General features: G+C 44.3%; 1 protein-coding gene across 1 annotated transcript; it reads right to left on the minus strand.

The window, feature by feature from the left end:
* On the minus strand, positions 1-25,310 carry LOC147632111 (uncharacterized). The gene is made up of 9 exons (XM_086808003.1): positions 25,150-25,310; positions 19,040-19,140; positions 18,715-18,806; positions 18,570-18,667; positions 15,009-15,109; positions 14,684-14,775; positions 14,539-14,636; positions 13,043-13,242; positions 1-1,280 (listed from the first exon to the last, which is right to left on the minus strand). The coding sequence occupies exons 1-9, from the start codon at positions 25,308-25,310 to the stop codon at positions 151-153; spliced, it is 2,073 nt and encodes a 690-aa protein (XP_086664129.1). The 3' UTR covers positions 1-150.

The following is a 25,310-nucleotide window of genomic DNA, read 5'->3' on the forward strand; positions in this document are numbered from 1 at the left end:
TTAAGAACCAAGATGATGTGTCGAAATTAAGAGTGTATTAGCACTAATTAGCTTAGGCACATAAAACACACGCCCTGTGCGCATGCTAGCATGGAGCAGGGCATACTTATGGAAAGCATGGTTAAGAGTGTAGACAGATAGGCTTTGCCACTAAATAACTTTACCAAGTATCCACTGAGACACTTTGGCCATGGGATCACTGACCGGCCTCCAAAGCATGGTGATGGCAAAACACGTTGGAAAGCCAATGCAGAAGCCCACGAAGATTGCAATAAGGAAGTCATGATCACCAATATCTGCTTGCTCTAATGAGTGATTATTAGAGCTCAATGTCCTGCTGTCACTCGGACAGGGCTGGTCGAGAGGAAGCCCGCACAACCCCGGCTTGTTGCCAAGAAAAGCCTGAGGTGGGAATGTACTCCACTGGTTGCACTGAGGGATTAGACCCCCCAGATTGTTATGAGAGACATCCACAACACTAAGAAATGTGAGTGAGCACAAGGCCTCAGGAATCACTCCCACCAGATCATTTCTAGACACATCCAACGAGTTTAATTGCGTTAATTTGCTGAAGCTTTCTGGGATCTGTCCAGTGAGATGGTTGTTGGACAAGTTCAAGAAGACCAAACCATCAAGGGAGCCGAGCTCAGGCGGGATGGGCCCAGCAAGAGCGTTGCTAGAGAGATCTAAAGACACTGTGGCTGGGAGGAGGTAAGGGAAATGGAGCTCTTGTTCTTTGGCTTCTATTGAGAAAGTCTCGCTGTAGACGATACGTAAGGAATCGGAGGAATCGACTTCATTATACAGGAAGCCTTGTAAGAGGAGGTAGGAGAGGCTTTGGGCGGGGATGCTTCCACTCAGATTGTTGTGGGAGATGTCAAGCACCTGAAGCTGAGTGGTATTCCATTTTGTGGATGGGAGGGGGCCGGAAAAACCATTGAAACTGAGGCTTAACAGGCGGAGAGACTGAAACTGCTGAATCCATGGAGGTACCCCACCCTCTAGGCTATTGTGTGAGAGGTCCAAGATTTCCAGATTTGTTGCAAGCTTGCTGAGACCGGGCGGAATAGAGCCATTGACGAAGTTGTTGTCCAGCTTGAGGATTCTGAGATTAGTAAGGTTAGAAAGGGAGGAGATGGGGCCTCCGAGATTGTTTGAGGAAAGGTCTAGGAATTGGAGATTCGTAAGGTTAGAAAGGCACGAGACGGGGCCTCCGAGATTGTTTGAGGAAAGGTATAGCAATCGGAGATTAGTAAGGTTAGAAAGGGAGGAGACGGGGCCTGTGAGATTGTTCGAGGAAAGGTATAGGCTCTGGAGATTAGTAAGGTTAGAAAGGGAGGAGACGGGGCCTCCCAGATTGTTCGAGGAAAGGTATAGGAATTGGAGATTAGTAAGGTTAGAAAGGGAGGAGACGGGGCCTCCGAGATTGCTCCAGGAAAGGTCTAGCAATCGGAGATTAGTAAGGTTAGAAAGGGACGAGACGGGGCCTCCGAGATTGTTCGAGGAAAGGTCTAGCAATCGGAGATTAGTAAGGTTAGAAAGGGACGAGACGGGGCCTCCGAGATTGTTCGAGGAAAGGTATAGGAATTGGAGATTAGTAAGGTTAGAAAGGGAGGAGACGGGGCCTGTGAGATTGTTCGAGTAAAGGGCTAGGTGCCGGAGATTAGTAAGGTTAGAAAGGGAGGAGACGGGGCCTCCGAGATTGTTCGAGGAAAGGTCTAGCCATTGGAGATTAGTAAGGTTAGAAAGGGAGGAGACGGGGCCTCCGAGATTGTTCGAGGAAAGGTCTAGGCTTCGGAGATTAGTAAGGTTAGAAAGGGAGGAGACGGGGCCTGTGAGATTGTTCGAGGAAAGGGCTAGGAATTGGAGATTAGTAAGGTTAGAAAGGGAGGAGACGGGGCCTCCGAGATTAACGTTCCAGGAAAGGTCTAGGCTTCGGAGATTAGTAAGGTTGATCCTTCAGTAACAAAGCTGCGGCCAACATAAGCAAACATACCTTCCATCTTCCCCAGCGGCCATCCATCCCGACACACAAACGCCACCGCCACCAAATTTTGGAGAAGACGTATAAATACTAGAGAACGAGAGAGACTCATCACGCCCAACTAAGCGTTTTCACAAAGGAAAAGGAAAAGATGAACGTGAGATGGGACTGAAAATCCTAGTGCCTCTAATTCTATTTTAAAAGAAAAAAATCACCTTTTATTTGGTTGGCTTAGGAGGCTTTAAAGGAGTCATGATTTGAATGGGCGTCCCTGGTACATAACTGAGGGGTGGACATTTTAGGTTTAAGGTTCTATCCTCTATACAGGGATGGATCATTACCCCTTGAAACCAATCAAAATAGAACGACCATGGCCCGTTTTTTTCCTTCATCAATGTACACATCAATGGTAAAGTTTTCAAAGTCCTCACTAAAGTTTTAGAAGTCCTTTCAAAGTACACATCAATGGTAAAGTTTTCAAAGTCCTCACTAAAGTTTTCAAAGTCCTTTCAAAGTACACATCAATGGTAAAGTTTTCAAAGTCTTGGTCTCTATTTCCAAGGCAAGCTATAATTTCAATCCTTTTTTCCCCAATTATTTGAGCCTTGAAAAAACACACTAAAGCACAATTTTCACCTACACCATATGTGGAGTCTCACACATTCAAGACCTCCCGATGTGCTATAGTGGCCCACAAGTTAAAATTTGTTATTTAACATGAATCACAAATTGTGTTGTATTCGTTATACTTTGTTATTAGTAAATGGGAATAAGGTTGATTCATCATTAAGTCTAACAACATTAATAAGATGTACTATCAAGTGATGAACAAAAAAAGAAGATAGCATACAGCTACAAGTCATGTACCTTCTCATTTGCATTCAAGAATGTCTCGTGTATGAGTTTGGGATGACAATTAACTTAAGTAAGATGCACATACGGTAGCCTCTATCATATTTTCAACCTTCCATTGAGATATGAATTGCTTGGCATCACGTACTTGGATTAGCTAGGGAAATTTATTTATACTTTCCACCTTGTGGGAGTGAAGCAACATTTAGCACATGTTCTTGTGAGCATATGCAAGAAACTCATGAACAACAACACATCTCAACTCTAATTGGCATGCAAGGTCATGATGGTTAACCAAGTTTGATGAATTACATTAGCTCTTGTTGGTCCCCTCCTTTTAGAAGGGTATTCCCACTTCATCTCCAACAGAAGTCTCTATGGAAGAAATGCTACCTATACTCATATGCATATGCGACAAGCTCCTCTAGCATCTAGCAAAATGGAGTCCACCTTACCATAAAATGCTATCACCTTACCTCTCCATCATGGGTCATAGACCCAACAATCCATAAGAAAGCCCACTTAGTATTAAAATCTTATTTTTTTAAATTACATTTAAATTCTTTTCACCAAAATTAAAGAAAATTGTACTTTTGAACAAGCACATTTTAATATAATTACAACTATATCTTAAGAGAAAGTCTTCCTTCTCCCGCTGATTTGAGAATGATTTTTTGAAGATTAAATTAAATTTCAAGCTAAACTCAACCTAACTAACCTAAGCATTGCCACGGCATTTAACAAAGCGTTGATTCAAGGTTTTCACAAAGGAAATTAGTGCCTCTAATTTTATTCTAAAAGAAAAAACAAACTTTTATTTGGTTGGTGCAAGTGTTAGTGGGCTTAGTGGGCTTTAAAGAGGTCATGATTTGAACGGGCGTCCCAAGATTGGGCATCATGGTACGAAACGGAGGGGTGCACATTTTAGGTCTAAGGTTTCATCCTTTATAGGAATGGATCATTTCTCCCTGAAACCAATCAAAATAGAATGATCTTGGCCTGTTTTTTCTTCATCAATGTACACATCAATGGTAAAATTTTCAAAGTCCTCACTAAAGTTTTCAAAGTCCTTTCTAAAATTTTCCAAAGTCTTGGTCTCTATTTCCAAGGCAAGCTATAATTTCAATCTTTTTTTCCCCAATTTGAGTCTTGAAAAAACACACTAAAGGACAATTTTCACCTACACCACATGTGGACTCACACAATCAAGACCTCCTGATACGCTGTAGCGGCTGATACGCTGTAGCGGCCTACAAGTTCAAATTTGTTACATAAATCACAAATTGTGTTCTATTGGTTATACTTTGTTATTAGTAAATGGGAATAAGGTTGATTTATCATTAAGTCTAACAACATTAACAAGATGTACTATCTATCAAGTGATGAACAAAAAAAGAAAAAGAAAATAGTATGCAACTACAAGTCATGTACCTTCTCATTTGCATTCAAGAATGTCCCGTGTATGAGTTTGTGATGAAAATTAAATTAAGTAAGATGCACATGCAGTTGCCTCTAGCATATTTTCAACCCCCATTGTGAGAGATTGTTAGGCGTCACGTACTTGATTAGCTGGGGAAATTTATTTACACTTTCCACCATGTGGGAGGGAAGCAACATTTAGGACATGTCCTTGTGAGCATATGCAAGAAACTCATGAGCATGAACACATCTAGACTCTAATTGGCATGCAAGGTCATGATGGTTAACCAAGTTTGATGAATTACATTAGCTCTTGTTGGTCCCCTCCTTTTAGAAGGGGGTTCCCACTTGATCTCCACAAGAAGTCTCTATGGAAGAAATGCTACCGATACTCGTATGCACATGCGACAAGCTCCTCTAGCATCTAAGACCACCTTACCTTAAAATGCTATCACCTTACCTCTCCATCATGGGTCATAGACCCAACAATCCATAAGAAAGACCACTTCGTATTAAAATCTTTTTTTTTGAAAATTACATTTAAATACTTTTCACCAAAATTAATAGGAAATTGTACTTTTGAACAAGCACATTTTTATATAATTATAACTATATCTTAGGAGGAAGTCTTCCTTCTCCCACAGATTTGAGAATGATTTTTTGAAGATTAAATTAAATTTCAGGCTAAACTTAACCTATCGTTTCCCAAACCGTACAAGTTTGTAAGCTCACTGTCTGGGGACACCAACTCAAAGAAAGAAGACTTTATCTTTTACGTTACACTGAAATTCGTAAACTTATTTAAAAAATTACGGAGATGCCAAATTTCACGAATGAAAACAAACAAGTTGGAACAAAAGACACTTAAATGTGAAGCTTCAGTAACTTCAATTTGAAGCTTCAGTAATATAATTCATTATTCAGTAATATAATTCATTATTTGTAAATTATGGCCCTTTCACAAGAAAATGCTTGAAGGAAAAACGACATGTGCAAGCCGTTTAGTATCCTATCCAAGTTCCTAATATGCATGACATGCAATCTTAGTTCATTTTGCCATAATGCCTATTGGAGTGGTAATCCTTTCTGCAGAGTAGAGCTGATGATTTCCACTTCACTCTTCAGCAAACTACATCAAAAATGCTGAACCAAACCATGCACACAGATTTCAAAATTTTAGCTTTTCCAAAACATATTCTTGCTGTCTGTCTTCAATTGTCTCTGCCTGAGAGAGAGAGACACACACACACACACACACACACACACAGAGAGAGAGAGAGAGAGAATCTCGTATGTCATCACTTCCACCATCAAACTTTGACACATGCAAGGACTGGCGTGGCTCAACCAACGGTGGTCTTGTTCAAGTTCTCCAATTGGCCAAAAGCTGTCATGCCGGGGGGAATGAAAACCACGTCTCCTGTTCATCAACAAGACCCTGTTCACATAATTATCATGAATGTTACATACAAACTTCTTCCACTACTACGGTTAACTATTTTCCAACAAAATAGCAAGTGAAAAACCAAAATTTCATACCTCCATTCGTTTCAATACATGTTCAAAGCTGCCAACCTACATTTTATTTTATTTTTTAAACATAAGCCTCAGGTGCATATAAGAAAACAGAGAGAGAGAGAGAGAGAGAGAGAGTATTTTAACAGCATATCCAATCGTATTATCTATATGACGGCACGGAAGGGCAGGGAACACACACACTGAGGGTGGGCTTTGATCCATATGACGGCATGGAAGTGCAGGGAGTGGGACTTGAACTAAGGGGGGACTTCACGTTACTGTTTGATGTTAGGAAACTTAAAATATCCTACAAATCACTTTTTTAAGTTAACGTGTAATTACACAAGCCACTACCTGTATGTCAGTGTTCACTTGAAGTGACAGATGGACCTTTTGCTGCACTTTTGATGCTCTTTGAAGTGCTTGGTCTAAATCTTCCTGCAAATAACCAGTCATAGAATGAACGTTTTCTTATTGCCAAGGTAATAAATGAACCCCTGGATAGCTACCATTGAAGAAACTGTAACCCCTGGATAGCTACTGTGTATAGTTTGGCTCCATTGAAGTTTCAGAAAATTTTGTTTGATTCAAGCAATCTTGGTTTGCTAGATGAAAGTAGAAGAGACTATACCACACCTTGCAAAAGAAGATCGGACAAAATCGTGTGTCATTGCTTCTCACGATCAAGTTATTGGACTGCCATTACACAATTCAAATCAGCATGATCTCTTGGACAACTTATTCCAAAAAGTTTGCAACGTAAATCCAACTTAATGTCGAGTTATTGGACTGCCATTACGATTCAAATAAGCATGATATCTTATTGGACTGCCATTACCATTCAAATCAGCAAATAAGCATGATGCCTGGGCACAATTTATCCACTTTTTCCATTGGACTAGCTCTGAATGTCGATATTTAGGTTGATTAGAGCCACAAAACTTCCTTACATGTTCTGACATCAGACAAGCCGCAAAGCCACTATCTTCCTAGCAACCCCCGAGACTAGACAACCCCAGGGGCCTATCAATCAGCAAAGCCTTTGCCAGGTTTAGTATTGGGTCTTAGGCATAGTTAAAAAAGCAACTTCTTTTTCAGGAAGTAACTCCTAACTTAAGAAAGATTTGGTTACTTTAAGAAGAACACTTGCTAATGTTGGGTGAATAATTCTCATATAGCTCTTTCTTCTGTTCTCCTATCTTCTTGATATGTGATTCTTCTTAACCATTGCAACTGTACAAGACTCGAACAAGAAATTTCAATCCTCTTTGTAGCCTAAAATCTCCCCACAATTCATTTAACAAAATATCAATGGAACAAAATTACAGCAAAAAGAAAATTCATAATCAAAAAATAAGGTTGACTGTACCTGGAAGACCGGCACTCCATCAAACGATGTGCCTTTTTCTTCAATGTGCCCACTTACCTGGAGAGTGTTCCACCACAAGAATGTAGATTATCATAAGATTTGCCACAACCCACCCCCCCTCCCCCCAAATTTATTTCATTTAAAAAAAAAACTTGAAAGGCCATTAGATAGAGTGACAACAAAGTTAAATCCCACTAGTGCTTAATGGTATCCTCATGCAACTACACCATAGAGAAGAAGATGGTGTCGGACTCACACACTCACACACACATTAACCTGCACATTAGGGTTAGGTGCAGGAAGAAGAAGCTCACACAAAAATGAGAGAGAGAGAAAGACAGAGAGACAGAGAGAGAGCCAAAAGTGTGGTGGCCACAAAATGCAAGTCAACCCTTGCATGTGTGTCACATCCATATAATATAGAAGTACAAAATGTAGAGTGTTCTTTCACACTTGATATCCAAGGGGAAAAACCACATGGGAAAAAGTGCCCTTGGTTAAGCCCTGTTCACACATAGCACTACCATAAGTGAGCATATGCCTACAAATCCCCCCTGTACTGAAAGTGTGAACCTGTACAAGGTAGTAGATCACTCTCTGTATGAGAGTAAGCCCAAAGCTTTGCGGAAAGCTTCAAACTTTTCTCGAGGTAAAGCCTTTGTGAATAGATCTGCAACATTATCCTGTGTAGGGCCTGCATGTAACCTCTCTCTGACATAGTGATAATGAATCTCAATGTGCTTGGTACGTGCATGAAATACGGGATTTCGTGCCACGGCCATAGCACTCTGGCTATCAGTGAGAATGGCGGTGGGTGTTTGCTGACACTCATGAAGATCAGTCAATAATCTCTTCAACCATACACAATCTACTGTAGCTGTGAAGACTGCCCTGTACTCAGCCTCACAAGTAGATGTGGCAATAGTGGGTTGCTTTTTGCTCAACCAAGATATGCATGAACTGCCAAGAAAAAAACAATTCCCACTGGTGGATTGCCTGGTATCATAATCACTAGCCCACTGTATGCATAAAGCTACAAGCTGCCCCCCTTGGGATAGAACAAACCAAGATCCAAGGTACCCTGAAGATAACGAAAAATGCGTTTGACTGCTTGCCAATGCTTTGTGCCAGGGCTGTGCATGAATTTGCCCAACAAAGACACCCCAAAAGATATGTCTGGCCTAGTGTTACACAAGTAAATGAGGCATCCCACTGCCTGGCTGTAAATGCTAGCCTCAAAAGGCTCTCCAATATCATGCATAGTAAGCCGTACACCTGGTTCTACTAGAGTAGAAATGGGCTTACATTCATCCATGTGAAACCTTTTCAGCAAACTTTTTATGTACTTAGTTTGTTGCATAACAATACCATTATCTATATGCATAAATTGTTAGTGTAAAGGCCCCAAATCTGACATATCAAATTCAGCTTTCAAATCAGTTTTGAAATCTGAAATTTGTGCTTTGCTAGTACCTGTAATGAGCATGTTATCTACATACAAGATAACTAAGAGAATATCGGCACCGATTTTCTTCACATACAATGTGCTTTCAGTTGGAATATTCGCAAAACCTTGGTTGGTTAGATGAGCATGTATTTTAACATACCAAGCTCTTGGAGCTTGATTTAACCCATACAATGCTTTGTGTAACCTGCATACTTTATGTTCCTCACCAAGAACTACAAAACCAATGGGCTGATTTACATATACTTCCTCCCCTTTAAATCCCCATTTAAGAATGCAGTTTTGATGTCCAATTGATGCACTTTCCATCCTTTATGTGCAGCCAATGCAATTACTGATCTTATTGTAGTCATTCTTGAAGTAGGAACAAAAGTCTCCTCATAATCTATTCCCTTTTTCTGGGAGTAGCCTTTAGCCACAAGTCTTGCTTTGTACCTGTCAATAATACCATCAGACTTCCTTTTGACTTTGTACACCCACTTTGTTCCAATGACATGCTTGCCTTTCGGCAATTTCACAAGATCCCGAGTATTGTTCTTCATGATAGAAGAGATTTCATCTTGCATAGCTTGCACCCCAATGCTCATTCTCATGTGCTTCTTCATAAGAAGAAGGCTCTTCTGAATCAAAGAGACCACTAATGGCTAATGCAAACTCCCCATGATGCATATTCAATGCATGGCTAGAACTAGCCCTTGTTCTACCTGTGAGTGGAGCTACAAGTTTACTTTCTTACAAAGTTTTCAGCAACCATCTTGGCACCGACTTGGCTGTGTCTATGGCTGTTTGCTCTTCCTTGACAAGATCTTCCACTTCTTCCATAGAAGGGGGCTGAATGGCTGGCTCTTCCACATGTTCTACATGAAGATTTTCTTGTGTAGGGGCTGGCTGATCTGAGTCCCCCCTAATTGCAATGGGTAATAGCCCATCAAACATGTCCTGTATGCCTGTATCATTACTTTTATACAAGCTGTACATGGGCTGTACTGAATTTTCAGCAAATACCATATCTCTACTGACAAAAATCCTGCGTGTTGTTGGATTATAAACATGCTATCCTTTGCTCTCATTGTTGTAGCCCACAAAAATGCATTTCATTCCTTTATCATCTAGCTTTGTTCGGAGTTGTTTTGGAAAAAATGCATGTCTTGTTGGAGACTCAAGAGGCGGCATATTATCAACCATATGATGCTTTTGGAAAAGCATCAAACTCTGAAAATTTACATACCCAAAACGAGCATGCCATAGCTCTGCATCATGCATAGTAGGAGTGTGGGCAGCCACTATATTTGCATCATAAGTACGCTTGTCATAGTTGTCCAGCTTATACAAGTCTTTGTATCGAGTTCTAGAAGTGACTATTTCATAACCCTTTGATGGGTCTTTTACCAAACACTTCCCATCTTCAAATTCAACCTTTAAACCTTAATCGTTTATGGCTGAGACGGAGAGCAGATTTTTCTTTATCCCTGGAACATACAACACATTTTTCATACATATATTGGCACCATTGGCTGCAATAAGTATGACATTGCCGATTCCCTTTACTGGATATGTGGTATGATCTGCACATGATACAGTGCGGTCATTTGAAGCATAAACCAAGTGCTGAAATACATCTTTGCATGAAGTGATGTGGCTCAAAGCACCACTATCAAAATACCATGATACATCCTATCTGCCAGATGCAATGCAAGACATATCATTGTCTGAAGCACTTGGTGTCTCACTAGTGCATGTGACCAAAAAAGTGTACTCTTCCTGAATTACATTAGCTGATTGCTGTGCTTTGTCATCAGAAGAGTCTGCTACTGCATTGCGTGCTTCTTTCCTTTTCTCTTGCAATCCGCTTTCTACATTCACTGATGTAGTGTCCAGCTTATGGCAGTAGTGACATTTGCCCTTCTTTTTGGGCTTGTTTGCATCCCCTTTGTCAGACTTTTCACCACTAGAAGAGAGCTGTCCATAACTAGCCTTGCAAGACTGTTGTCCCCCATGCCTAAAGCTCTTTGCTTTACCCTTATCCTTGGCTGTAAATGCCTTGTCTCCACCACGGTTTCTCGATAAGTTTGCTCTTGTTTGCTCTTCCTGCAAGAGTAAACCCACTAGCTCTTCAAAAGTGACAGGATTACCACCTCCTCTCATAGAGAGGTTGAGAGAGGTATGAAAGCCCAAGTAGGAAGGTGGTAAAGAATGAAGAGTGTTGGTGACCAGCTGTTTGCTTGGGATAGCCTCATCAATGTTGAGCAATTGTTCCTACAAATCTTTCACTTTGGTGAGATAATCTGCCATGGAGTCACCCTCATCCATAGAAAGAAGATCCAATTGCCTCTTCAAGTAGGCAACTCTTGCCTCGTTGCATACATTGATACATTGCTTCCAATGTGTCCCATGCAAGCTTCGATGTCTTGCAAGAACGAATGTGCAGAATAATAGTCCTTTTCACTGAAAGGACTATCAATGACATGGATTGTGCATCCCTAGAGTCCCATCTCTTTTGTTCTTGTGTGGGAGCAGGTTCTACCTCAAGAGCTCTTTGAGTACCTCCCCTTTGAGGCGTTGCTGGCTGTATGGTAAGTGGGCGTGTGTCATCACCACACACGATGTCCCAAAGCCCTTTGGCTATCAGCAAATTACGGATCACGAAACTCGAGAGGGAGTAGTTAGATCCATCCAGTTTGTCCTTTTGGGTGAGCACACCAAATACATCTGTAGCATTTTGAGCCATGTAAACAAATTATACCTGCAAGCAAACCAAGCACCAATGTGCACTCCCAAGCAAACAAAAGTCATGTGTAAATTTTTGCCTGCAAACTGAAGCAAGTGTAAACCTGCACCAAATTGTCCAATTACACACAATGTGTATACATATACGACAAATCACAGCTGTAATGTCCAATTACATGCTCCAATCTGAATTTGTCCAATTACACACAATGTGTATACATATACGACAAATCACAGCTGTAATGTCCAATTACATGCTCCAATCTGAAAAGCCCCAATTTTTATGCACTCCAATTGCTTCAATGTGTAGTTAATTGGCCAATTTTCACAAAAGCCCCAAATTTCTGTAACTGAAAGAGGCTCAATTTGCTGATTTTGACCTCAATTTGAAAAACACCCAAATTCCAACCCAAATAGCATGTATGGCACCACCTGCAATTTTCTAGCAAAGGGGAATTTTGGCAAACTCCTAAAAATTGTTGAACCTGCCTTGCCCTACAATGGTTGCAAATTTTTTAAAAAATTTATGGGTTCAACACATAATAATAAAAATATGAAGCAAACCTGCAGCAGGCGAGCGAAGCACGCACAGCATAGGTGCCACTCGGGCAGTACACGAAGGCTGGCCGACGGAGGTAGCAAGTATAGGCATGCAACAGGCGGTGTCAGGCTGCACGTACGTGCGCCAGAATGGAGTGACGCGCAGGACTGGAGCGGAGCTGGCAGGCATGCGCGTCCGGGTTTGTAGGTGCCACCGGAACAGTGCGGATGGAGCAGGGCGCGATGGACAGGGAGCGAGGAGGAGGAGGTCGCCACAGTAGCTCAACCGCGGGCAGGAGGCAGAAAGCGGCGGTTCGCTGGGCAGTAGCGCGGCCGGCTGAGGCAGCAGGACTGGGAGGCGCCACCTATGAGTTGAGCGGCGGTGGTCCTCTCCACACTAGTGCCGCCAGCAAAGGCTGAGCCCAACGGAGCAAAGGATGGAATAGGTCGACGGACGGAATTCCGCAGCAACTGACGGACGAACTGCTGGCTATCAACGAAAATTCACAGTGTGCTGCAGATTTCACGATAGAACTCCATAGGCAGCCCATAGCTCTGATACCAATTGTTGGTGTCAGACTCACACACTCACACACAAAAACCTCCACATTGGGTTAGGTGCAGGAAGAAGAAGCTCACACAGAAATGAGAGAGAGAGAGCAAGAGAGAGAGCCAAAAATGTGGTGGCCACAAAATGCAAGTCAACCCTTGCATGTGTGTCACATCCATATAATATAGAAGTACAAAATATTATATGTAGAGTGTCCTGTCACACTTGATATCCAAGGGGAAAAACCACATGGGAAAAAGTGCCCTTGGTTAAGCCCTGTTACACATAGCACTACCATAAGTGAGCATATGCCTATAGAAGAATCCTCCCTCTCTATTTCTACCAATAAAGCTCAACATGTAAAATGTATGTTGAGTTTACAAGTGTAGCACGCTACCTAGATATCCCAATGATGTACTCTATTGACACCATTTTTTCCCCCGGGAAAGAGATCCTTCTATTAGTTAAAAATTGGCAATCCGGGGGTTAAATGTACATGATGCTCATAACCCTCATAAGAGGAAAAAACAAATTGGGGAGGGGTGGTTTCCCTCCATGGTTGGCTGCTCTCGAAGGGAAACTACCTTCGGGGTGTGTGTGTGGGGGGGGCGTGCACACCAACGGCCTGTAATGCCAAGTAATCTATATCAATCCTAATCATTGAGAAAGGGACCCATGTGTCGTGTGCGCAAGACGGCCTCTCGTCGTCTGCACGTGCTACAATTCGACCTGCCCTGAAGCTTCCCCCACTCACTGTAGAGGGTATGAATGATGTGACTCCTGTTGTTGGAGGGGTGAGAGTACCCTCGATGGCCACGCTGCAATGGACCTACCATATGTGCAATGTAGCTATGCTACTGATGATCTCCCAACTCGGATTGGTGCCCGGAGACCAAGTCTCTGCCAACCTATCGAGAGTGGGAGCTGTATCTATCACCATTTGGTCCCTTCACTAGTCTACGGGGATTTTCCACATAAGTAAGTTGGAGCATTTATTGGCAAATTTTGGCCTAAAAAATGGCTATACAGCAAGAGAAGCATGGGATTTTATTTATCGAAGTGACTTATAATGCTTATAAGTCAATGTGTTCATACATTATTAATAATGAAGGGCTAGATATATTTATTATTTGGGGCACGGAAGGGTGGACAAAAGGAGGCGCCTACATGAAACTTGGGCCACAAGCTTGGGAAAAGCATAAATTGGATGTTTTGGGCCAGCCCAGCTATTTTTGGCAAATATAGGGCTGGTCGACTCTATTAAAAAGCAAGGAGGGGTTTTCTTTTTTAGATCATGCGATTGCAGCTTTTGGCCAACTGCAACCTATCCTTCTCTCTCTTCCTGCGCTGGCCGCACAGTTGACTGCAGGTGCTTTCATTTAGCTTGTTGTATAGAACAGCCATACAACACGTGTACTTGGTAGTCTCCAAGCGCTGGCATGTGAAGCATACTCTTATGCAGTCCAATGCAATGGCTTATACAGTTTGCGGACAACTACTTTATAAGACGGAGGGGATGTCACCATTTGGTCCCTTCACTAGTCTTGTGACTAGTGCGGTGCATTCGAGGAAAAACTCCGCACATGGCCTTACAGCAGTGCACAAGCCCATCCATCCCTAACATTCAAGCGTAGCGAGTGCAGTAGCAAGAAAACTTCCGTCCCAAAGGCAGGCTACCTCCTTTAGGTTCCACGACGCCTTGAGAAGCGTTACGCTGTCGTGACGTGGGCGGTGTTGCTGGGAAAGCACGAGGCTTCTGGCTGTGAGAGTAACAAGTCACCAAAGACGGCATTCACATTCTCATTTCACATAACCTCTTGCTTGATTACATGACAACACAAAATCTACATGAGATACAACTCAAGGTGCTGATTTTTTACATGAAGAGAAGGTATTCACACCAAAACATTAACTGTCTGTCCCCTCTACTCCTCCAAAAACAGAACATCAATCCCTCCCATACTTATGTGGCTGGAATATGAGATATGCATTATTTGTAAGCACATCCATTGTTTAAGAAAGCATTAATTGGTGGAGTAGTTTGGCCAGATTCAGTCCTCACAATACCTGGACCTGCTCATTTATTTCGGCATCATTGGAGCACTTCCTCATACCTTGGTGCAGCAGCTTGAGCAGGCATCCTGGGCCTAGTCGTTTCCCTCCTCAACCTGGCTGCAGCCCTCAGACTCTTCCACAACTCCTCTCTGCCAACCTGCAGAATCACCAGCAGGGCCTTCCTCTACCCGTCGGTCCACTGACCTTGCCAGCTGCGCTCCCTTCAGTTCCAGACGGCTGCAGCTGCATATCACCAGCTCGGCCTCCTCTTACCAAGCGGCTCCACGCCTCTGCTCCTGAGAATCACCAAGCGGCCTTTTTCTCTCGTATCTGCAGCAGCTGCACTGCCTTTTTACGTGTCAGCCGCCAGCCTTTCACAAGATGCCTCGTGTCAGCCACCAGCCGCACACAACCAGCTTCCTTGTACAAGGCGGCTCTTCTCACACGTCGGCAGCAGCAGAGTCCCCCCTGTGCTTGTAGCTACCCATGCTCCAAAAGCCACACCAGCTCAACTCCACTGCAGAATTACCTGCTTCTCTGCGTCTGCAGCCCGACCTGCTCTCACACCTTTTATTCTCTACAGTCGCTGTAGCCTCCGTCCGTAGAACCCCCTTCTGTGTATATCTGCTGCTGCACACCCCACCCCTACCTTGTGTACTTGCCTCTGGTTATCTGCAACGCCTCAGCAAGCTGAAGCTCATCATTTGAACAAAGCTGCGTCAGCGAGTCCCCAGTAGCTCCACACGGCCCGGCGACTCTTCTCCTTTCCTTTCTGCTACAGCGCCTTTGCTAGGCGGCTATTCTCTCACGTCGGCCCTCCAGCAGCACTGCCGACTCTCCCTTGGTTTTCTCTTACAGCTGCGCCAAGAGCCCCCCACCTTCTAGTCGAACAGCTTTCTCTTCCTGCGAACACACAGCCCTCTGTTATCATCCACTCTCTGCAGAGAATGACGAGAGCTCTCCCTCCGTCTCTACCCGTCCCAGGCCACCATACTCTACGCCAGCTCGCCAGCTGCGCATCACTCCCACCTTCGCCAGCTTCTCGAGTGTACCCGTTGGCGGCCATCAAAATCCCCACGTGGCCATGCCTTTTATGGCCACCTTTTATTATCTTTATCTCTTCTAAGGCCTAAGAGAATGGCCACACTCACATTTCCATTTCACACCATATCTCAAGCAACCTTGGCCCTTCTTTCTTATTAATTGCCCTTCATGCCATACCTCTTCAAGATGCAGCATACGAGTGCCCGCTCATTTCTTTGGGGACGCGTACACACTGAGACGGCCATCAAGCAGCTAAAGTCACCCCTACTGACCTTACTCCAGACAGGCTTGTAACAAGCTCAACACCAAACCATTTCACCTGTACACCTGGCGACGCCCTCAAAAGCAAAACTCTCCACACACCATACATCCCGTATGTACACAGACACTTAATCCCATGCATCTGGATTTGCATTTAATGGCCTCACATGCATGGTTTCACACCATAGACGTGCCATGGCACGACATCCACCCCCTCTAAACCTGCACATCCTCTGGTATGTGCCACACAGGTCCTGGAATTCAGTGTCCATGCATTATTTACACACCAACATTGGTATATGTACAAGCATCCAACTAGGCGTCTTAAACCCTTAGCAATCACATCTGAATGGTTCTGCTTTTCCACCTGGATCAAATACCAATCGCTTTTGGCATATGTGCCATATCCTTTGCTCATATGAAGCCCTATCCTCACTTAGATTCGCTGCATATGCATAATGACCCTCATCATTCAAAGTGGGATGCTCTTCAAAATGATTTGCTTCAAAATTTTCCTCAGGCCATGTTTGAAGCCTTTGCACCACATATTGTATGGCCACACCAAGTAACAACTGCATTAACAGCATGGAACACACACTTGGTAACATCCCATCCAAATCTACCGTGCCCGGATCCAGCTCACCCGCTGACAAACATTCATTCTTCTCATCCAAGAACGGAAAAGCATCAACACATACAAAGTCCAGCAAGGCATCATCGAGAATAGCCTCCAGATCTGAATCAATCTCATCACAATCATTTGGCTTACATAACACCTGCACATCCTCACTTGCAACCAACAGTTGACTAGCATCAAGCATAGAAGAGCCCAAAGCTGATGGGGATCTATTATATACCATGAAATCATCCAATGCATCATCTAAGATAGCATCCAATCCAGGATCAATCACATTGAAGCCATTATCATCTTGCAATCCCACATGTTGATTATCATGAACATTCATACCCCCGTAACTATATCCATTTGGTTGCTCATATGCAGCCTCATGAGGCTCTGTGTCCACACTTTGCATATCCTGCATGTTATCTCCCAGTATTTCTTGATACCTGTCTGCAGATGGGCTTAGATTTATGGGTCCCTCACCCGAGTATCCTTGAATCTGTATGTCATTGAACCCTGTATGATCCAAAAAGACAGATTCAATTTCCCTCTCCAAATCATCATCATAAACAGGCTTCCAAGCTCGAGATTGTTGCTCACAAATGTGGTTGCAAGGTAACCCTGACACTGATGACATAGCATCACCCTGTTTATTGTTGGAACACCCTGTTAGCATTCGAGAATAACCTAAATCCAAAGAACCTTGGCAACCAGCTTCAGAAGCAACATCACTGTTGGAATCACCCATATCACTCACCCCCTCTAAATCAATCACACATACTTGTGGCCCGTCTGCATATTCATGTACATCATCCTGCTTATAAGCATCATAACCAGATAAGAATGCAGTAATGATAGCATCTTCTTCTTGTCTTAGATCTTCAAACTCTGCAATCATGCTTTCAGCAAGAAGCATTGGTTCCTGCTGTTCTTCACACATATGATACGACACCTGAGGAATACCCTTCGAATGAGCACTTTCGTCATGAGAATCCTCAAGTTTACACAGCTTACATGCTTCTTGAGTACCTGTCCTGAAGCTCTCTGAATCAAGTGTCTCCTCAAGCATAGGCATACACACATCATTTGGTATGATCATAGGACCCTGTATGTCTGCACCCTCAAACAAGGAAGATAGATTATACTTGCAGAGTTCACCCACTGCATCTTTATGAGGCTGTAGCAAAGCATCACTTTTGGCACTGTGAAGGCCTTGTTGCTCACTAATGGCTTTTTGCAGTCCCAATTTAGCATAAACAGCCTCCACAATCTCTGTATCAGCCTTGAATAGCAATTGATTGTCCTCCATAAGACATGCATCGACAACCGCTTCTAAATTGGCTTGGATTGTTGCTGGAACACTATCACAGCTCACATTATACCTGGAACTTGCATAAATAAGTGCATCTGCAAAATCACTCCATCGTTTGGAGTGATACTCTGCTAGTTCCAGCACTTCATCTTTTAAATCAGGACTTACAAGGTATGCAAAAGATGCAATCATCTTGTTTTCTGGAACCCCTTGATTCTTCATCTCTGTCTCGTAACACCTTAGATAGCTTTCTGGATCATAACCATCAAATATATTGACCCTGTCATATACCAATTGCACCGCAATTTCCACTGCTTCCTGATTTCGCTTTTCTTCTTCAATCTTCCTGAACCGCTCTTCAAGCTCTTTCATCTCTGCATATAAATGCTCCATTTTGCTAGCCATCTCTACGTACTCTCACCCCAGCGGTTTCACGTCGGGTTCACCAAAGCTGTCGTGACGTGGGCGGTGTTGCTGGGAAAGCACGAGGCTTCTGGCTGTGAGAGTAACAAGTCACCAAAGACGGCATTCACATTCTCATTTCACATAACCTCTTGCTTGATTACATGACAACACAAAATCTACATGAGATACAACTCAAGGTGCTGATTTTTTACATGAAGAGAAGGTATTCACACCAAAACATTAACTGTCTGTCCCCTCTACTCCTCCAAAAACAGAACATCAATCCCTCCCATACTTATGTGGCTGGAATATGAGATATGCATCATTTGTAAGCACATCCATTGTTTAAGAAAGCATTAATTGGTGGAGTAGTTTGGCCAGATTCAGTCCTCACAATACCTGGACCTGCTCATTTATTTCGGCATCATTGGAGCACTTCCTCATACCTTGGTGCAGCAGCTTGAGCAGGCATCCTGGGCCTAGTCGTTTCCCTCCTCAACCTGGCTGCAGCCCTCAGACTCTTCCACAACTCCTCTCTGCCAACCTGCAGAATCACCAGCAGGGCCTTCCTCTACCCGTCGGTCCACTGACCTTGCCAGCTGCGCTCCCTTCAGTTCCAGACGGCTGCAGCTGCATATCACCAGCTCGGCCTCCTCTTACCAAGCGGCTCCACGCCTCTGCTCCTGAGAATCACCAAGCGGCCTTTTTCTCTCGTATCTGCAGCAGTTGCACTGCCTTTTTACGTGTCAGCCGCCAGCCTTTCACAAGATGCCTCGTGTCAGCCACCAGCCGCACACAACCAGCTTCCTTGTACAAGGCGGCTCTTCTCACACGTCGGCAGCAGCAGAGTCCCCCCTGTGCTTGTAGCTACCCATGCTCCAAAAGCCACACCAGCTCAACTCCACTGCAGAATTACCTGCTTCTCTGCGTCTGCAGCCCGACCTGCTCTCACACCTTTTATTCTCTACAGTCGCTGTAGCCTCCGTCCGTAGAACCCCCTTCTGTGTATATCTGCTGCTGCACACCCCATTGTTGGAATAAAAGAAACTGGTCAAAATGGACGCTGTTCCCTAACTCTGCAGAATTTTTCCCTCCCTTTCCAAAGTTTGTACTCAATGGAAGACCAGTCTCTGTAAGATGGATTTTCCCATCTTTGAAAAACACAAGTTGATTTTTAAGAGCTTCTTTATAGCTAGCACAATCCTTCTTTGCATGCTCTGGGTCATCACACCATATGCATCTATATGTAAACCCTTCTTTGCTTTGAGGTCTTTGCATAGAAGCCTGCCCTAATGGTAGACCTTTTTCTTCAATCCTGGACATCTTCAATTTTAAGTCACGCATACCTTTGATAAGCTCATCCATCGGCCCATCTATCTTTGGAATTGTAGCAGCTGGTTTGGGTAGATTCTCAGGGGTAACAGCAGCTATGGGGGGTGCAGAGCCCATCACCATTTTATCCCTCCTCCGCTGCCGCTTTGCTAACATAGTGACTGCATCCTCAACATCATTCCAATCACTCTTTAATCCGTGCTCTGTATCCTTATCCTCAAGGAGGATTTCCAATTTCTCCTGGAGATCTTTCCCAGCTGCTTGTAAGAAGAGCTCTGTTTTTTCTCTGTCCAAAGTTGCACGCTCTATCCTTGACAACTGGGCATAACGCTTCTCAAACTCTCTTAGCAATTCTGTGGCAGAAATTCCCATCTTAGATTTTGTGACCCATTCCAAGAAAGTTCGTTTAGTCACTCGCTCAGAATCCTCCATAAAATATTCATCCTTTAAAGCAAGCTTGAACTCTTCCCAATTTCTGCCACCCTATGCTGTCTGCAATCCTTTTATGCGCTCTCTTATTTCAGGAACACATACCAGCTCGAAACTTCGAACCATGTCCTCCTCAGTCACCCTGTTTAGCTCCATCTCCTTTATATAATTGCGCAGGTACTTTGTAATGTCCTTCCCATCAAATTGATCCATCTTTTTCACAATTGATTGTAATGCTTTGGTCGTGGAAATTTGTCCTCTTTCAGCAGCTTGTTGTTGTTGCATGTACATGGTAAACATCTGAAACATCTGCATAACTCCGGGGTCAAAATGAACCCCCTGACCCTCAGAATTCTCAGCCATAGCTTCCCTGTATATTTCACCACACTCTCACCCCTACCTTGTGTACTTGCCTCTGGTTATCTGCAACGCCTCAGCAAGCTGAAGCTCATCATTTGAACAAAGCTGCGTCAGCGAGTCCCCAGCAGCTCCACACGGCCCGGCGACTCTTCTCCTTTCCTTTCTGCTGCAGCGCCTTTGCTAGGCGGCTGTTCTCTCACGTCGGCCCTCCAGCAGCACTGCCGACTCTCCCTTGGTTTTCTCTTACAGCTGCGCCAAGAGCCCCCCACCTTCTAGTCGAACAGCTTTCTCCTCCTGCGAACACACAGCCCTCTGTTATCATCCACTCTCTGCAGAGAATGACGAGAGCTCTCCCTCCGTCTCTACCCGTCCCAGGCCACCATACTCTACGCCAGCTCGCCAGCTGCGCATCACTCCCACCTTCGCCAGCTTCTCGAGTGTACCCGTTGGCGGCCATCAAAATCCCCACGTGGCCATGCCTTTTATGGCCACCTTTTATTATCTTTATCTCTTCTAAGGCCTAAGAGAATGGCCACACTCACATTTCCATTTCACACCATATCTCAAGCAACCTTGGCCCTTCTTTCTTATTAATTGCCCTTCATGCCATACCTCTTCAAGATGCAGCATACGAGTGCCCGCTCATTTCTTTGGGGACGCGTACACACTGAGACGGCCATCAAGCAGCTAAAGTCACCCCTACTGACCTTACTCCAGACAGGCTTGTAACAAGCTCAACACCAAACCATTTCACCTGTACACCTGGCGACGCCCTCAAAAGCAAAACTCTCCACACACCATACATCCCATATGTACACAGACACTTAATCCCATGCATCTGGATTTGCATTTAATGGCCTCACATGCATGGTTTCACACCATAGACGTGCCATGGCACGACAACGCGCTAAGGGATCCACAGATTTGGCCTAAAAAGAGACAATTCCGTTTTCTTTACATCTATAAACGAAAATTCATTCCATTCATAAAATGTTCCGAAGGTTGCGAAAGCGCATAGCGCTTTCGTAAGATTTCAGCATTTTTGGAAAATCTTTCGGGTTCAACTTGAACAAAGAGAAGGGAAGAAGGGGGCATCGGAAGAGGTCTCGCCCGCTCCGCACCGTTCTCCGCTTGTGAAAAAGAAGTATTGGTACATCGATCATTACATGACCTTGATCGCTACGCTTGATTAGATACATATTTTCTGAGATAGATGCTAGGATAAAGCGCAAAGCTCTTTCTCAGCTTCCGCTCCTACTCGTGCTGGGAAAGTGCCATGTTATTTGGTTGGTGAGAGGCGTCGGCTACAGACATAAAGATTTTGGTACCGGCCCCCCTATAGTATAGCCTGGTAAGAAAATTGCCGTATATAGATGCGCCATTCGTTTAGCCAGCTTCCAGTCTCTATTCACTTTGAGCCCTTCACAACCCCATCACCCCCTCTGCTTAGTGTTTCACACACTAAGCAAAGCCAAGATGTGAACGGGGATTTTCCACATAACCTCAAGCACAGAGAAACGTGAGACTGCTGGAAAAGATGTACTCAATAATGATATGAAAATGAAAGTACAAGTGAGTACTAAAAGGTCTAGGACAAAGTACAAGTGAGTACTAAAAGGTCTAGGACAAAGTGCCCAACACACGTGTGTTCACACGGGGAAAAAACCTGTGTCTAGTCACAGGGAAAAAATAACCGCGAGTAAGCTGGGTTCACACCTGAACTAGCCGGGAGTGGACATGACCAACAAACTCCCCTCAAGTGAATGGTGTGAGCGGGTAGCAGCAGGGTGATAAAGCTGTGGATGCTGCCCTGCACTATGCTCCACAGTAAGAGTGAACTGTAGTGCCAATGGAAAAAGCAAGCACTATATGACGGGGAAAAGGAGAATCCCCAATGTCATAGTGCTAATGCTAAAGCGCAGTAGTACATAAATGCATCACCAGAAATGCATGGCAAAGATCATGTGGACATCAACTGCATCAAATCAAGAGGCATTGCATAATACCCCCCTGAAGGCAAGTACCAAATGCCAAGCTGAACTACATGTAATCCACATCAATGCTCTATAACTGCACCAGTGATATAAGCATAAGAAGAGGTAGCAGATATACGCATGTGTAAAGGCAACAGGATCCAGAAGTCAAGCCTGTGAGACATGCAATGTGCAAAAGTGAAACTCATCAATGGAGGATCCGATGAGGAAAAATCAGCAATGGTAGGGCTGATAAAAATTCAGCAATGGGAAAAGCTGAAAATGGGGAGAAAAAGTGGGGGCTCAAGGCGGGCATCAACCAATGCTATGAGAGGATAGGTAAACTCTCAGCGATGCCATGATTAGTGGCATGTATGGCAAGTATAAAGATGCATAATCCCACAATGAATAATATACATGTGACATGTCAAAACCATGAGAGCAAGCCAACACTGGCCAAGTGTGTAAAAGGCACTCCCAGTAAACATCACAAGTGAGAAAGTGACAATGTCAACACTGTAGAAACAATCCCGGTGCAAGGGAAAACAGCATAAAAGGCATCTCCAGTAGACATCACATGAGAGAAAGCATCTAGCATAGACCAGCATAAGGGTCAACAAGCATAAGTGACCATGAGACATCACCAACTGCATGTGGGCAAGTAAAATCCCCCCCTGAAACGCATCTGCTAGACAATGCATACCATGGAGTACAGACTATAGAGCATAGTCATCAAAAGCAACGGCATCAGAAGACATCTCTCCAGGCGATGAAGAAGTAAGGGTCAAGGCTGACACGTGTAGCCAAATTGGCCTGATCTGCACCTGTAGAAGAAGATGCCAGCTTCTTCTTTTTTTCACTCTCAATACGCTTCCTGCATTCCTCTATGGTGTGCCCTGTTTTCGTGCAATAGTTAGCGCTTTTTCTTTTCAGGCTTGTCCTCTGTCTTGGGAGGATCCGATGGGCTAGGTTTAGGCCAAGATCTATTCGCACGAAAGGGAGCAACCATTGCTAACTCAACAGACATCATGTTGTTCCTATTGGAACAAGATTGCTCTTCACTGAGCAAGAGAGTCACAAGGTTGTCAAAAGTGACCACATTAGGTGCATTGCCAGCCAACAACCGCAAAGTGGTACCAAATTTCTGATAAGAGTCAGGCAAGTTACGCAAAACCGTCTGAACAAGATAGCTATCTGTCAAGACCTCATCAATGTTAATGAGTTGCTCTCATAGGTCTTTCACATGCGTAAGGTACTGATCGATAGAGTCACCTTCAAGCATGCGGTCAATCTCAAGCTTGCCCCGAAGGTAAGCTACACGAGCCTCATTGCGACCTGAATACAACGCCACCAAGGTATCCCAAGGATATGCCTGTGGCACGAGAGAGCAATCAATGGGCCTAAGCATCCCTAGCATCCCAGAAGGGTGAGCGGGAATCACTTCACCTTCCGCTGGAGCAGGTGCAAGAGGACGCTCCTCAGTGCCATCCACATATAGCCATACATTCTTGGCAACCAATACATGACGCATCATATAAGCCCACATAGGGTAGTTATCCCCATTGAGCTTGTCCTCTTGAGATAGCATTCCAAAGAGGTCACTACTGTTGGCCATGATAACACATCAAATCTATCACAAGTCACCACGAGTAGGCAATGCCCAGCAAAACTGTAAGAATGCGGAAGATAAATAGCAGGATAATCAATGGACTGAAAGGGAACTCCTTTACCACGAGAAATACATATGCATGTCCCAAATCTGCAAGTGTACTGCACGATGATGCAAATCTGTCAAAGTGTCCACAATGGCATACATATACTGCAGCAAACCTGGAATTTGAAGTTACTTTGGGCAGAACTGAAATGCAAGTACTATATAGTTGGACCAAAGTTGAGGCGGTAATAATCGTGCAGCGGCGCAAATACAGTCGTACGACGGTACAGGATGCGATAGAGGGCAGTGACGACAGGACGTCATACGGCGGCGCAGGCGACGGCTTCCTGTGAGGGCGACGACAGAGGCGACGGCACACACGCAGGTTCGCTGCAGGTACGGGGCGGGGCGACGCAGATCTGGGACGGCGCGGGCGATTTGGAACGCGACGGATCTGAGAGGTGACGACGGGCGACAGTAAGGCGGCTGAGGGCAAAACCCTAACCCTAAATAGCAAAAACCTTAATGCTACAAACCCTAATGCCAATAGGCTGAAGCTCAAGCTCTCAAGGGCAGCACGGGGCAAACCCTAATGCTAACCCTAACCCTAACCAAGCTATGATACCAATGTTGGTTGGGTAGGAGAGAAGCTAGCCTGCACACACACACACACAACCTCAAGCACAGAGAAACATGAGAGTGCTGGAAAAGATGTACTCAATAATGATATGAAAATGAAAGTGCAAGTGAGTACTAAAAGGTCTAGGGCAAAGTGCCCAACACACATAAGTGTGTTCACACGGGGAAAAAACCTGAGTCTAGTCACAGGGAAAAAGTGCCCGTGAGTAAGCTGGGTTTACACCTGAACTACTCGGGAGTGTACATGACCAACAAACTGCTCCCTACACAGGAGGCCTACAAATCGGAAGATAAAATACACATTTTTTGATCGCTTAACTAATACAAATAATGCACAATACTTGTAACATTAAAACTGGAAATGACAAAGAACACTAGACACCATCACTGGGGACGAAAAGGACCGCCCCCCCTCAATACAATTTGTATTTCTTGGAGTATTTATATGTACAAGATTTCACGAGCCCCAAGGCAGATTTCTCCATAACATGGAGTGAATACGACTGAAAACAATAAGATTTCTATCGATGAAGTATCGGTTTATCGGAGTAGCCCAAATCACAAGCAGTCTCCCACCTTCACTGGGTCCCTCACTGGTCTTCCAAGACCGTGCACCAACAGGCACGCCCGTACTAACACCTGGCAAGGTGAGACACTGCAGAGGGAGTGGTAACTGGTGCTCCCAAGTAAGCTTCGCTCTTAGTTTCCCTCAAACCCCAATGACCTTCACTGGCTCCTCTGAATGTGAGGGCGCGATCAGGGTACTCACGGGAAAGATCACCATCCCAGTGGCCTTCCAT

Source organism: Cibotium barometz, chromosome 14 (assembly GCF_041138505.1).
Source record: "Cibotium barometz isolate CiBa-2024 chromosome 14, ASM4113850v1, whole genome shotgun sequence".
In the NCBI taxonomy this organism is placed as follows: Eukaryota; Viridiplantae; Streptophyta; class Polypodiopsida; order Cyatheales; family Cibotiaceae; genus Cibotium; species Cibotium barometz.